General features: G+C 49.3%; 2 protein-coding genes across 2 annotated transcripts; one reads left to right on the top strand and one right to left on the bottom strand.

Annotated features, from left to right (window-relative positions):
* Positions 1–1,047: 1,047 nt before the first annotated feature.
* N7479_005238 (histone acetyltransferase TRA1) lies at positions 1,048–12,787 on the bottom strand (the record flags this gene model as incomplete). Its single annotated transcript, XM_057252935.1, has 4 exons — positions 1,048–1,731; positions 1,780–12,429; positions 12,505–12,662; positions 12,736–12,787. The coding sequence occupies 4 exons, from the start codon at positions 12,785–12,787 to the stop codon at positions 1,048–1,050; spliced, it is 11,544 nt and encodes a 3,847-aa protein (XP_057106797.1).
* A 1,449-nt stretch (positions 12,788–14,236) lies between these two features.
* N7479_005239 (uncharacterized protein) lies at positions 14,237–15,864 on the top strand (the record flags this gene model as incomplete). Its single annotated transcript, XM_057252936.1, has 2 exons — positions 14,237–14,283; positions 14,331–15,864. The coding sequence occupies 2 exons, from the start codon at positions 14,237–14,239 to the stop codon at positions 15,862–15,864; spliced, it is 1,581 nt and encodes a 526-aa protein (XP_057106798.1).
* Positions 15,865–15,961: the final 97 nt, after the last annotated feature.

Consider the following 15,961-nt stretch of genomic DNA (forward strand, 5'->3'; position numbering starts at 1 on the left):
ATACGTCTGAGTCCTCTATATAGATATCTGCAACTGAAAGCGAGAGTGTAAGAGGATCTGGAGTCGATTCGACAGGACCTGAGACCTGATCAGGGTGAGGATATATATAACGCGACTTGCTTCTGGCCGCGGTATCTCGGCAATATTGACAAAATTGTGTCTCTCGACCTATAGCCGCGGAGAGGAACAGATATAAGGGACATACATACTTGCATTGAGAGCAGAGCTTGGAAACCATAATAAGGGAGAAAGATGGATGCTTTGGCCAAGATATATATATGATCTGCTCTATATAAGAATATTGTCTAACCTTGATTAGGCCTAGTATATATTTATTCTGCCAGCCATGCTATTCTGCCACTTCTCACCGGTTACCTTTTCACCGCATAGCTCTATGGATTTGAGCCTAGTCGCATGACACAAGATCCCTTATGATTTAATTGCTTCGCTTCGCCCAATGAGAGAGTTGTGTCCAAGTGGCACACTTAGTCGCCCGTACTCCGTACATATGTAGCCCACCCTCCGTCGCAATGGGACCTAGAAGGGTCTGGATGTTGGGTGTGACGATACCCGTGACTGCTCACCCCTAAGAGAGGAGGTTGGGTGAGCAATAGCACAACGCAATTTTTTAACAAGTCTTTCCCATTGAAGTCCATATAGCTATCGAATTCCTATAGTATCGATTTCCCCGGGACCTCCGGACCAAACAAGTCTCCAGAACACTCCCGTACAAGACTATATTCAGTCAAGAGAAAGACATATTGGGTTACAGAATGAAACATTGATATCAGATATGTAGCAATCAAATCAAAACATTAATAACTATCAAGGCTAATATTCTGAAGTATCAAAGACAATGTAGAAGGTATTGAAACAAGAAAGAAATCGGTATCACAATCATAGTAACGTGAAGTAAAGCTGCGCCCACGCTTAGAAAAAACAAACCTAGAGACGAAACCACCGCTCCAGAAAGGATAATAGCCAACACAGGAAGTCCCCATCGACAATTGGCTCGACAGAAACACGCAAACCGACGACACTCATAGCTTACAGATACGGCATCCACAACGCATCGCATGATGCCAGATGTTGAGGGTTAACAGCCTTGGAGATCAGATCAATGGTGGTCTGATTGGCAGGCAAGTTGCCCTCCGGCGGGCTGGCAAGACTGACAGCACGGTTGACGATGATTTCGCTGTTGTTGTAGACTAGATCGCGGAGTTGTCCAGGGGGTAGGACACCGCGGTGATGAGCTGTAGCCCAGAACATCATCTCGTCGCGCACGAAGACACTGAGCTGTTGCTCTAGCTCGTGTCGTGGCTCCGTCAGGCAGCGAGCAATTGCCATCATTGCACAGGCGAATACACCCTCCGTCGCAATGGGACCCAGAAGGGTCTGGATGTTGGGTGTGAACCGGAAGGGGACTTGCTCAGGGTTGTAAAAGAACGCCTTGGCTGGGTTGATAGTGGGGATCAATTCGGCACCCCAGATATCGCCTGTTGAACGAGATATCATGATTTTATTTGGGTATCGGTTGCCAATGTGCATGACGTAGGTCATGAAAGCGATCGCTGCGTACTGATAGGCAAATTGACGACGGAAGAGCCAGAAGTCGGAGAAGTTGGGGTATGTTTGCTGGCAGTATTCCAACACCACGGTACTCGGGACCCATTTGTCTTGAATCGCAGTCAGGATTTCTGTGCGAAGGACCTGCTGCTGATCGGGCGTGCGCTGGGAATTGTTAGCTTTTGATACGAAAAAGGTGAACAGCACACTTACGTTCTGCTTTGTTTCTGCTAGCGAGCGCATCTTGTCCATTGTGAAAAGCACCGGGTCGTCTTTGTTAGTGCCCTTGCGGCGGCAGTAATCCTCATAAATCCCCTGCATAGAGATATACGAGGAATCATCGCGCACCAAGCGAATGTGTGGTGCGAGAGGAACCATTAACGGCAGGTGGAAGTACAAGTTGCGGCGACGACTCTCCTTGCGTTTGGCAAGCAAACCATTGAAAATTCGGAAGAGTTGAAGAATGCGTTCTTCCCGCCTACAGTGGCGGGCAGCGGGATGCTGAACTGCGAATGCTTGCACACTGCCATCATGTCCTCGAATCTTCAAGCGGCGGTGACAGACACCAATGCCTCGAATGAGGTCCACATCAGGAAGGAAGCGGTCAATGCGGACAAAGTCTTGGTTCTTATCCTTGTGGAGTAGGTACTGGCCGGGAACCTCGACCTCATCGAACTTGAGGAAGCGGAACTCACTCAAATGAGGTGAAGAGTTCTCGAGGAATGTGTGCTGTGATCTGCGGTCAAGCTTTTCCTCGAACTTGTCACGCCAGCGCCGCAACTTGTGGATGTACTCGTTCATGGTTGGCTTCTTGGTCACAAAGTCCGCCTCGAATGACTTGCGGATGTGAGCTGGGAGAATTGTCTCTGCGAATCGAGTGATGTTGGCTTCTGTTGCGGCAGGTAACTTGAAATCTTGTGCATAAGATCCAGGCATGCGACCCACGTAGGCCAGTCCATCGTTCAAGAGAGCAACGATGAGTCGATAAGCATCCTCGTCGGGGGGACACTTGAAGTTCTTGTGGATCTGGTCAACCATGGTCTCCATAGACAGAGCAAGCAAGGGGAAGGCCGTCTTAAGTCCAGACATGATCTCATCCGAGTACTCCCAGGGCTTCTTCAGAGGTTCCTTCTCGCCTTCCGCGGTTACAACCTGGTTCTGTAGTGGTGTTCCAGTCTGACCTGGAACTTGCAGGTGAATTTGCTGCGCTTGGCCCGGAGTTTGGCCAGCCTGTGGGGAAGGCTGCACGGCGTTTTGTGGCTGTGCGGGAGACTGGCTTTGTGCCAGGGCCGGATTCTGTGTGGCGGGTGAGTTTGCAGGCGGAACTGACGGGGAGGCAGTGGTCGATGCAGCTGCACCCTGGGCTTTCTGGGCAGGAGAGCTATCGGCGCCGGCAACAGAATTTAGCTTTGTATTTGGCGAGGATCCTTGCTGCTGCTGTCTGGCCCGATTCAACTTCTCCTGCTTCTGGTCATGCTGTTTTTTGATGCTCAACATGTCCTCTCTGTTCGTGCGAAGCAAGAAGAAGAGAGCCTGTGGGTACAGCTTGGCGATTTTGACCAGGACAGCCTTGCAGAGGCGCGCCTCCCGATGGGACAAGCTGGTGAGAAGTTGAGGAATGAAAGTGATCCAGTACCACACCGGGGTGTCTCCCTTAAAGTTTTCGAATGCACTTGCGATCTTTCCTTCGTCATTGTCCAAACTGAGAAGCCAGAGAATTCTGCTGAGCAGTTTCCGGGACTTCGCACTCTTGTAGAGACCGGCCGCCTCCAGATAGCAACTAACAGCATTGCTAGCCAGCTCGTAGTCGGTCGGATCAGCCTTGAAGCGCTGGTCACTGTATTGTCCCCATTCAGACCAGGCTTTAGCAAGGCGAAGATCATAGTAAAGAGCAACTCCAAACGCCTCATTGGCCTCATTGACATGATCGAGCTTGGCAAGGAACATGCCCTTGAGTGTGTAGAATTCGGCCTTCTGCTGCGGCCCGAAATAGTTGAGGTTGGTGTTGTTGATCACATCCAACCCGCTGTTCAGCTCCTTCGGATTCTGGTAATGGCACTTCGCCTGTTCCCGAAGCTTGAGGAAGGCCTCTTGAATTTCAATATTGGGAAGAGTATAGATACGGCTGAGTTGGTTGATGCAGACCTCCGGCATCTGGTGCTTTCGGGCTACATGGGCAAATCGATTGATGATCCAGGCTGTTTCGTGATATCCGCGGTAGGCGTAAGAATTGCTGGCCACATTATTCGTCTGTGGGGGCAAAAGACTGAGATAGGTGCCGTTGATGAGCTGGAAGATGTGCTGACGCCAGGTGACGAGATCTTGCCATGTGTTGATGTCATCCCAGAGATTAGGCAAACGGTCCCTCCAGGTTCCAAGAAGCAGCTTGAGCTCGGCAGACTTGGTATCCAAGTTTCTTTCGTTTGTCTGAGCCAAGCTGCTACAGATGTGGCTGGCATCGTGCAGTTCAACTAGCAGTTGGAAATGCTGCAAGATGGGAATATGGGCATTGGTGATGCGCTTCGGCAATTGGAGCCACTTCCGAATGGAAAGCTGGATAGACTCGTCGCAAACGCTGTTGAAGTCCTGAATATTGTCCTTCTTCGTGTGGTATTGGAGAAGCGCCATGAATGCCTGGAAGAATGTACGTCTCGGAGTTGGAGCATCGGATACAGATTTGATCAACGACTCAAGCTGCTCACGGTTACCTTCACTCTGCCAGTTCTCGATGTTCCTCCAAGCAGCTTCGAGCAACAGATCATTCAGGTTCTCGTGCTTGGCGAAGTCGCTCAGAATCTCCCACTGCTGGAGCTTCTGGGCGCAGATCAGCCAATGATCCTCCCACACAAAGTATTCGCCCTGCGAGAATGGCATGGCACCGGAACGGGCCTTGATTTGGGCGTTCTCGTATAGTTGTTGAGACTTGTCCCACATTCCTTGTTGTTCGTACGAAAGCGCAGCATTAGTTTCAACAAACTTGCAACGGCGGCGCCAGGTTCCATAGAAAAAGTCGTCCTCTTGGAGGCCTGCATAGACCTCAACGAGAGCATCAAGGTTGCTTTCGCGTACGGTAGGCGTGTCAATGATGGGGTTAATGGCGGTTTGTTCAAGATAGGTAGCAGCAGTATACCATGCGTCATAGGTGCGGCTGAGGTACTTGATAACATGGGGAGGAATTTTGAACCGGGGACTAGCACGCACAGTACCCTCCAGAAGGGCCTGCACGACGTTGGGCCGCTTGTCCAGTTGTCTGTGGTGATACTCACGAGTGAGCAATGTGACCATGTCCTTCTCTAGATCAATGCAGTCTTTATTGGACAATGTGGACCAGAATAGAGGGAAGATAGTAGTCCACAACTGGTAAGCAACATTTGAATCGGTGTGTTGAAGCTGACATAAAGGTTCGATCAGGTCACGAACTCTGACGTCTCCAATATCTGACATGAATCGCCTCCGCTCTGAGACGAAAGTCTCCAGCTGGTTGTCAACCATGATATCGGCCTTCCTCGGATCTTTATCACCGCTGCCGAAGAGGAATGACACGGGGAACAGTGTGAAATCGTCAGGATGCAAGCGGGCAGTGGTGGTCATGTCCACACATCCAAGCACTAGGTGCGATGCTTGGGCCAGCCAGAAGGAGTCAGCAAGAGTATCCCAGTTCTGGCATGTGAGGACATAGCTGAGACGTGAGCTCGCAAGGCGAGTCAAACTCTTATCGAAGATTTGCATGAACCGGTTCCGCATTTCAACGTCTTGGGCTCTTGCACCAATCAGGAAAGCATGCTCTAGACGAACTGTTAATTCAGTCCGAGTGATTTTCGAATCTTCGTAAATTCGAATGACAAGATCTAGGAACTTCTTTAACATCGTCTGATCAGGCCGGGATTCGAAAAGCAGCATCTTATGCAAAACAGCTGTCTTCTCTTTCAGGGTTGGCCATGACTCGGTAGAATGGAAGATCCACGACTCTGCCATGCCCAAAATCTTGCTGCACAGCTCGATATTTTGTGAGCGCTCCACAATCTGTGCGAGAACGCTCAAGAATGGACGACGTTGGTCACCGAGATGAGACATTCGAACGGAGATAAGCTCAATAGTTTTAAGGATAAGATCAACTCCAATCTCAAACTCTTGTTGATCGGTAGTTGGGGCTCCTTCGGCAGGCTTGGTGCCGTTCGTTAGCTGGGCGCCATTCTGGCTTGAAGCAGCAACATGTTCCTTAGCAAGCTTTGTAGAAAAGGCCTTCATCACCGCGGGAATGTGTGCATCGATCTCTGCGGGCTTTATCTTGGAGAGCGTCCACAAGATGTTTAGGCTTGACACGTAGTTGCTGGCAGAAAGTGTTTCGGTCGCGATGGCAGACAAATATGAACCAAACTCTGAAGGTGTTCCCTCCGTATCCATTGCATCCTCTTCGTCAGGTTGTTCATCTGGAATGGCCTCTAGAACACGGCGAACAGGGGGCGGTAGCTTGTGTAAAACATTCATGTTATCCTCCAGTCCGTGGAGACAATCTTGGATCTCTGGGTTATCCGACTTCAAGGGCTTCTCGAGAAGCTTCTGGATAGTAGGGAGTCGAGCAGCAATCCACTCATTAGGTTTGGCTGCGATAAGCACCCTGACGACCTGTAGCGTGTTCACCATGTAGGTGATTTTATCCTCAACTTTATCACCCTTGTCACCCACTAGGATTGGCTCAGTCACCTTTTGGTAGAGATCAATGTCCAGATCGCCCCAGTACTCTGGAGAGAGGAGGCTGCGAAGCAGGTTAATAGCCTTGTTGATCATTTCACCGGTGGCAACGGGATTTTGTTGCTTTGTCGTGGGTATTTGCCGGATCTGGGCAGCTGGAACCAGGAAACGTTCGGGAATTGTGGTGATGAAAGTAATGAGGTACTTGATCAATGATGCACGCAAATCATTGGGCACAGTGTAGTCCGATCGTTCGCGGCTACTGGGAGGACCAAGAGCGGGGGACGGCGATGGCTCTTGGGCTTCGTCCAATTTGCGTTTCCTGGCAACAGGAGACTCAGATGTCCCATTGGCTAAGTGACCAGCCTCTGCATTGTGGGCCCGTTTTTCCTCCCAGTGCCAAATCAAGCTAATCAAGTTCAATGCTAGCTTCTTACTATCATTGGAGGTGTTTGGTGGACCCGTAATCTTGACTAGCGATGGCACAATGAGAGGCACAAAGTGCTCTCTTGACTCGTAGAAAAGATCAGGCTGCCGAACCAAGAACTGGAAGATACTCATGACCTGCTGGAGGTTGGCAGTTTCCTCGGCTAGGATACGACGGGGCCACTTGGCCCACAAGGGGTACCGGGCCTCTGCCCCAGAGCTGTTGGCTGTTCGTGTGGGGAGGACAGGAGCAAGGACATCAAGAGCTTGCGTAACAAGGGCTCTGCCTTCGTTCTGATGGGCCCTGAGCAATGCGACATAGACCTGGATCACAATCTTGAATGGGGTCTCGTAGTGCGCAATGAAGTAACTGATCAAAACGTAGGCACCATACTTGTTGATGATATCCTCGAGTCGGATGTAGTTCCAGGCAAACTTAATGATGTCTTTTCGGGAATCCTGCACCGTTTGTGAATGATACTTGATCAATAAAGCAGATAGCTGTAGCAACTCCATGCGGGAGTGGTCGACGCCAGCTTGATTAGACTCCTCGCTCAGATCAGCCAGCTGCGGCTTCCACAAACGACTCTGGATAGATTCGGTCATGCTCTTATCCATCAACTTAGGTGTGTTTGGAGGGCTATTCCACGTAATCTGGACGTCCATGGCAAAGATTGGGTTGACCAGGTGGCGGAAGGCGTAAGTCTTGGTCTTCTGCGGGCAGCTCTTCTGGCCATAAAGGTCAAGACAGCGCATAATAACAGAGCGCCGGTAATCAATGGACTCATTGGAGATGATGCTCTTGTAGATGAACTTGGGAAGCGCAAGCGTGCGTTTCAACTCATCAGCAGAAAGTCCATCGATCACTTCGAACAGGAAGTCTAGATCGTGGGTGGCCTCTGCCAAGTACATGGTGAAGATATCCATTAGTTGGTCTTCGGCTTGTTCCACTCGCAGTCGCTCATCTGCCGGCAGACTGTCACCGCGAAGCTTCCTCTCCAAGTCTCTGCCGGAAGTCAGGAGCTTGTTTCTCATCTCTGCATGTGAGACCAACCAGCGCTTGGTTGAACTGTAGGAACAGAGGGAGTGTGCGGCATAGACTCCGTTGATAGCAGCCGTGTTTTTGCCGTCGCCAGCGTCCTGACCAAAGGCGGCAGCGGAAAAGCCATCCGTATCAGCGACGATAGCGTTCCGTAGTGCTTCACTTTCGGGGTCGGCTAGGATCTGTCCGAAGAATCGTCCAGATCGCTCATCGTTGAAGCGCGCAAAGAAGAATGCGAGACTCTCCTTGGGGTAGCGATTGAGATACTTCACAAGTGGCTTTCGGAATGGACTGTGTGACGTTCTTCGAAGCTTCAATTCGAGATCCAAGACCTTGTTGACAAGGTGTTCCATGAAAGAAGTGGCGGCCGGTGGAAGGAGATGGAAGATATTGAAGATAGCAGCAACTATCTTCATGGCCGGGTTTTGCTCAACAAGGCTGAAAGACACCTTCTGCAGTACAGCATCATCTGCGATGACTTTCATATGATCAAGCAGACGAGCACCGATTTCGACTTTGAAATAGTTGGTCAGCAGTGTCAAAAGACGAGCAAGACCATCCAAACCAGCAACACTGAGTCGTTTAGGATCCTGGAGGTTCATGAGGATGGGGCGCAATCCATTCTGCAACAGATCCTTAGGGAGCTTGTTGGTTTGGGTCAGAACGTCGCGGAGACCCGCATTTGCAGCTTCGATTACCTCCTGTGACTTGGAGTAGAGTGACTTGAAGAATACAGAAATTATACGAGCCCTGCTCGTGTTCTGTGGCGTGTTGGCGAACTCAGAGAAGCTCATTGCCATAGATAAGAGGCGAAGACAAGCGACACGGAGGTTCACGATCATATCTGCAGTCTTGAACTCGTTTGGCTTCGACGCTAGAGATTCATCATCAGCGTCAGCGAGCGCGAGGGATTCCAGCATCAGACGGTTCAGCGGTTCATTGAAGGTGACGATATCGTTGTGAAGGCCGAGGCAGTACGTGATGGCATCAATGAACCCGATCTGTGTTGGGAAAGGCAGAGCACGCAAAGGCTTGTTGAAGATCGACTGCAAGAGACGATCTCTAACGGGAAGAATAAGGTCATGCACCTCACAGCCAAGAACATCCTTCAATGTTGTGAAGCAACGACGAGCAGTCTCCCGGACATGCTTATTCATGTGGGCGAGCTCAAAAACGAAGAAGCCACATAGCGCACACAAGCGGCTCTTTTCATTCTTCAAATCTTCTTTGGGAATGAGCTTGCCGCATCGTCGCAGCATTAAGGTCATTGTCTCCTGTGACTGAAGCCGCGTAGCCGCAGGGAGATCTGCAGGCGTGTCCTTGATAACATACATCAGAGCCCGACAAAACTCGATATGCCGTTCATAGAGCCATGTATCTCCCAAGTCCAGCTTGGTTGCGAGCAGGCTGATTCCCAGGCTGCCACCTGCTTTGGTGAACCATTCTTCACTGTAGCAGCTGTGGCAGAAGACACGACCCAGATGGACGAAGAACGGGAGCTTGGCCGCTTTGTCGGGTGATCCGAAGATGACGCCCGCGGCATCCTTGACAACCACCATTGCCTGCTCAGCTGCTTCTCGGACGTGGACCTCATCGGACGACAAACACTCGACTAAAGCTTCGGCGAGAATCCTGGAGTCGAGGTACACAGGACCTTCCCCGTTTGCAACGTCAAAGGCTTTACGACCGTGTCGAACTTGAGCCAGGGCACGGCCGACCTCTACAAGAGCAAAGTGCTTACAAACATCCGCCACAAAGGCTGTGGCTGTTTGCTCGAGCTCGGGGATAGTGGTGGCAAATATACAAGCCTTGATCAGCTTCTTCACTGTTGCTTCCTGCGCAATCTTCTTCGGAATAGAGGCCGACCTTTCAGACTTGTCAAGGATATCTGCCATAGCGCCCGGTTTATTCTCGAAGAGATCATTAGCATGGAGTCTGATCAAGATTGCCAAGTCTTCAGGGATGTTGTCATAACCGATTTGAAGCTTGAGGTGAGAGCTGAGCATCCGATAGGCTTGCTGTTTGTAATATATGTCCGAAGCTTTCGCAGAATCCGTCTTGGGGACCTCCATGAGTTTCCCCGCAGCGAGATCAATGCCAATATCTATAGGGAAAGGACGTTTCTCGTTCGGGCCGATCAACCTGATATCGAAGCTTGGATTGTCATCGGAAAATTGCTGGAACGACAATTCTGGCGGATGGTTGAGGAACTTCCGATTTCGTCCGCCAAGTTTTCCTAGGATACGCATAGTGGTGTGTGCGTGGAAGTGGTTGTAAGGAGATGGGCGCAAGTGATCCCAGAGTGCAGTCATCAGCTCGTCCATTATTGGGCCCATGATTGGATCGAGGTAGTCGGCTGTAAGGTTGTCTACGCAGAGTTCGAGAGTCCGCAAACCCTGACCGACAAGATCAGAGTCAGCACGCAAGGCGACCACGATTGGGCGCATTAAATAGCTGAGATGAGGCAGAAGATGGCTGAGTCTGGCAGGAACGGTGAGGGTGAGTTCCACGTAGAGATCCCGTTCTTGCGGCTTGCGAGCTGCGAGTAATAAGTTATTGAACGTTTCGAGGAGCATCTCTAGAAGCGGAAGGATCTCTTTGTACAGGAGCTCAAATCGTCCACCGCCAATGCTTCGGAAGAGAGACCTCAGAAGAAGGAAGTAGTTCATAGGCTCCTCGGCTGTGACTGAAAGTTCAATGCACTTGGTTACAATCTTTGTCACATGCGGGTGAAGGACCTGTTCATTTTGCACAGAGAACAGGGTTACGGCCATGAAGGAAAGTTTAAACATCCTCAGAAGTATCTTTGCCTTCGTCATGTCTGAGGTCCCGACCTCGTCAATGCGTTCCATAAGATACTGTAACACCATACCAGAGAACGCAGGAGAAGTGGCCTCGCTAGCCAGGAAGAACTGGGGTAGGTGAAGGAGGGCACCATGTTCAAACATGAGTTCATGTAGGTATGGGATTTCCGAATGGAAGACTTCGTGGAAGGTTGCGGTATCAATGCAGTGGAAAACAGTACCGAAACTTTCTAGAAGCTCCTTTTCTTCGCGTGTCATTGGGGCAGTGTACTGGCTTGCAAGGAAGTCAAATGGAGATGCGTAGTTCATCTCAGGGACAGGCTGGTCCACCCCATAATAGCGGAACACACGAGCTCCCTCATGGAATAGCTTCTTAATCACACTAACTTCCTCTGCATTGTAACCGTACGAAACTTCTGACCAGTTGATAGGAACACTGTTGGGATCGATTTGAATATCATCTGGGTTGCAGTTCTTCAATTGCCGGAAGATATTCTTTAACCCATTGATCAAATTTCGGAAAAGGAAGAGGTTGTCCGAAACTGGATCACCTCCACGATCACGCGGACTAGATGTCTTGATAGGAGAAGCCGAGAAAATGTCAATTTCATCCCAGTCCGGTGGCTGGTCCTTCTCAGCAAGGTAGTTTTCGGCGCATGGCTCAGTATCCTGTCGGAAAGCTTTGTACGCTCTGGAAACCTTGACAGCGTTCTTGAACTGGTGGTTCATCGATGCGAACTTGTCACCAATAGCATCTAGAATCATGATTAAGAAATACCGCGCCTCACGCTTGTCTTCTAGTTTGGAGATATTCTCTGCCATGTTCAAAAGAAGCTTTGCACTCATTGTCTGGAAGCTGGTGCCAGGGAAGTCGTCGTGTAGGTTTTTCGTATAGACTTCGACCGTTCGCCGTATCTGGTCTCGACTCAGATGGTCACGAACATGGTGTATTAAATCAGCCAACATGCTGTAAGCCAATGGTCTCATGGTCTCATAAACAGTGAGGCCATCTCCGATGAGAGTCCGTTCATCTAAAAGCTCATCAATCTTCTCAAGGAAGATCTTGCGGTAGTTGAAATTGATGATGTGACGAATGGCTACCAGCAACTCCTTCCTTGCTCCTGACTTCTCTCGTGGACAATCTTGAAGGAGACGCACGACGACGGAAGGAAGCGTGGGAAGAAAGTCCTGTAGCTGATGGGCATAGAGACGCAACAGATACGCCAAGAAGCTCATCGTCTTCACCTGAGCTGTGATGAACTCTCCAAATGCAGCACGGTTCTTGATTTCTTTGCACACACCCGTAAATATTGTGCCTTGGGCTGCTGCTTCTGCATGTGCCTTTTCCTGCGGCTTCGCCTGAAGCAGCAAAATCGTTTTGATGAGCGGAACGAATAGCTTGACGTTGCTCGGAACCGATGTGCGATGTGTCTGGAAGATGGAAACGACAATAATCGGGCATTCTGCGAGGACCTTGAACGATTGCATGCCTTTGAGGAGAACATTGCTCGACTGCTGATCAGGCGCTAGATCTGACACTGAGGCGGCAGGCGAGCTCGGTCGAGGAGACTGGAAGTTCTGTGCTGTTGCGTTGGGTGTAGATGGCATTCCCGAGGGCGTGGCCTGGTTGGGAGTGTCGAAGGTATCCCGAACCACTTGCTCCATGGTCTGAAACATTTCCTGGATAAGGTCCAAGAAAGCTTGCACCCGGTGAGCCGTAGCCTTGGCTTGGTTCCTCTCCAAATCCATGATGGTCTTCATGCATAACACCGCATTGTCTTCGTTCTCGATCCGCGCAAGTTCCATCAACATATCGACCATATCAACGGCGTACGGCTCCACGTCAGGGGAGCCCATCGGTAATCGGTGTAGTGTCTCGAGGATGCAGTTTCGCAATTTCTAATGGATCACCAGATTGGTCAGCTCATTATGCGCAACTTTTATCGAGGGCAAGCTTGTGCCAAAGAATCTCACCTGGTCGTAAGACATGCTGAAGAAGACTGGATCTCCCTTCAGAATATTTTTAAATACCGGCCATAGTTTTGTTAAGAATATGGGGTAGCTTGCGCCCGAGCATAAGGGCTCAATGCTGTCTCGTAATTCGGTAGCGACATTGGCTCGGACTTTGACGTCTATTGAGATAACAAGGTAGTTAGCACAGAAATCGGACAGCAATTCTCGTTACGGCGGACTTCATCAACATACCCAGCTTCTCGTCGCCGAGCTTGCTGGCGTAGATATCGATGTTTCGTTCCATCGCTATGATCTGACCCTTCTCAAGGGCTGGCGACTAAATGAAAAGGAACAGAAATGATGGCCGGGCCGAGAGGCCGGCTGAGGAGAGCGGAGTGTGCGCAGTCTTCCCGGGGGGGGAATTGGGCTCTCATGTGTTGTGTTGTGGTGTCGCGGAAGCTGTGTAGACTCGGTCGATATGCGAAAAGATCGGAGACGGTAGAACTTAAACGAAGGAACTCATCAAGTCATTGGTTCTTCCAAGAAAACAAACTACCTAGTCCATTTGAAAAATATCAAGTCTGGACAGCAAATGAGTGAATCGAATTACCCCGCGGGGGAGGAGAAGCTGAGGGAGATGAGGAGAAAGTTGGGGATTGTATGCGGCGCGATATTCACGAGAGCAGAACAGAGGACGCGGGCTATCGCAGAGACCCCGAAAGAAACACTAGTCCGCATTTGGTAATTCCATCGGCATGAGTTGTTCCGTTCCGAGGCCTCCAAGGTACAGCCCTGAAGAACTAGTACAAAGTACGGCTTCAACTTTTCGACTTGAAATTTTTTTCATATTTTTCTATCCTTAAGTATTGACCTATTCCTTATCTATAATCGCTATTATAAGAACGCATGAAATATACATAGGCATCGCTCCACGGGTAACACATACTTTGGGTCAGTAAGCACAGGCTGCATCCCTGGAGCGCTGAAGATATAATACTGCGCATATAACCTCCAGGGCTGTATATTGTGTCTTTATATAGTTTAGAGACCCAAGAGCAACCCGATTTGTCTATAAACCGTAGGCTTTATATCATGTATCATGACGGACTTATACAACAGAGGATCGAGATCCCTAGTCAACTGGTGACATACATGTATGTAGTCATGCAACTTAGAGTGAATCACCCGTAAACCTCCTGGTGCATAATAAGCTGATTATTCACTCTTGGACTAGCCCTGCTCACGGATAACACAGAGTTTAACTCTCGATTTCAAGAATCAAGAAGCGTGGCCTAAATACCGTGTACTCAAGATATATACCTATACGGGGGGTTCTCAGTACATCCCAACAACCCATGTGATTGAGTAATCTTTACCATATTTCCTCCATGAAATCTCTTTGATGTAGAATCAAGAAATTGTTACAATTATGTACTCAGTGAAGTATACAAAAAGGTCACCGAAAGACCACATCAAACCTCCGCAGGAGGACGGTCGGTAATTACGACTTTTTCTCATATGGTAACATTAATATCTCTAATCAATCTAGATCCTTCGAGCCATGTCTTACATACTATGAAATTTGGGATTGCTATCTAGGTAAACTAACCTTTTGTCAGGTAAACGGCCCCCGGGGCCTGATATCCTGCTCTCGTAATACACATACCCAACTCTGATCAGCCCCGCATTCAGGCGGCCGTGTGATTATTGTCCCACCTTAGGCGAGACTCTGATTTCAAGAAATCTGTTCAATATGGCGGACCCCCTTTCGATTATTTCAGCCGTAGAGCTCTGTTTCAAGTAAGTTACAGGTCATAACCGGACTGTTCAAACTGACCATATGTCAGATATGGCACATATTTGGTTCAATTATGCACTGATGTTGCAAACGCAAAAGGCGATATCGCGGAGAGATTCCTTCGTGTGAAAACCTACTGGATGAGGGTGGAGCTCCAGCTGAATGTGGTAGAAAGTGTTGCTCCCGAGCTCAGTGAGAAGCATCGGAGGATTCAACATGAGACGATTGCAATGCTCACTACCAAGTTGCAGATTGCTATCAATAATCTTGAGTCAGTGATCAAGAGTCATCCTGTCGGGGACCAAGAGTTGGATGTACGTCGGTGGAAGTATGCGCTTGTAAAGGAAAAGATCGACAGGACCATTGAGGATCTCCAAGAATGGCAGTCACTATTCGATCCATCGTGGTATTTGATTATGAAGCTTGCAGACCATAAAGTCGATTCTGGCCTAAGCACATACCGAAAATCTTCCGCTTCTGCTATAGATTTTCAAGACCCGATACGCCCTGCGCAGTCCCTAAGAAGAGCCCTGAATCCGACAGACACAAACGCTCCATCGGTTCGCCTCTCAACGGATTTTCTCATTTCCATTAACCCACAAAAAATCCCATTTTGCTCAGCGCAGGTGGGCCAGAGACCAGAGAATGGTCAATCGCTTATTGTGGAACGAATTGAACCTTTCCCAGGAGCCAATGTTGGGGACATCAGCAAAGATATACGAGATCTCGCCAGGCGATTGACTGGGTCTGATGCCATGGAATTCGGTCTTCTTAGCTGCAAAGGATATATCCCTCACCTCAAGCCCGGCTCTTCGAGATCTGCAGTAGATGCATTTACGATTATCTTCCGAATGCCAACACAGCATGTTCAACCTCGTTCTCTCCGAGGTTGTTTACAGGATATGAACCATACCCATTCACTATCTGATCGGTTCAAGTTAGCGAATGAGCTTGCAAAAGCAGTGCATTCTGTTCACTTGTTTGGATTTGTTCACAAAAACATACGACCAGAGACAATCCTACTTTTGGGAAGTGATGAATCTTCAATTGGATCTGCCTTTCTGATTGGATTTGAAAGCTTCCGCATGGCATCTGGTAAAACTTTGCGCAAAGGCGAAGCATCCTGGGAACGATGCCTTTACCAACACCCTGACCGCATAGGAACGGTTTCGTCTAAAGATTACATTATGCAGCATGATATCTATAGTCTTGGAGTATGCTTATTGGAGCTGGGCTTGTGGGAGTCTTTCGTGTCATGCGATGAGTTGACTCCGGAGGGCAATGACAATGATCCGACCCCCACTCGGGCCTCGATTCTGGGACTGGACCGAGGGTTATATTTCAAACAGCATCTTCTCTCCTTGGCGCAGGGTGAACTGCGGAAGCGAATGGGGACCAGATATTCTGACGTTGTTGTCACTTGTTTGACATGTTTGGACGCTGGAAATGTCGACTTCGGAGAGGAGGCTGATTTTGAAGATGCTGATGGCATTCAAGTAGGTGTGAGGTATATTGAGAAGGTAGGTTTCTTCCACCCAAATCTCATGGAAGATCGATCTCTAACATATCATCGGCACAGGTAACGATGCGACTAAATAGTATGTGCGTCTGAATCAAGAGTTCGAATTCGATAGAACATGCTGGTAGAAACGGGAACAGAATACATGTGTTCCCGACATA

The sequence above is a fragment of the Penicillium vulpinum genome, assembly GCF_028829585.1.
Source record: "Penicillium vulpinum strain IBT 29486 chromosome Unknown utg000003l_segment0_segment0, whole genome shotgun sequence".
In the NCBI taxonomy this organism is placed as follows: Eukaryota; Fungi; Ascomycota; class Eurotiomycetes; order Eurotiales; family Aspergillaceae; genus Penicillium; species Penicillium vulpinum.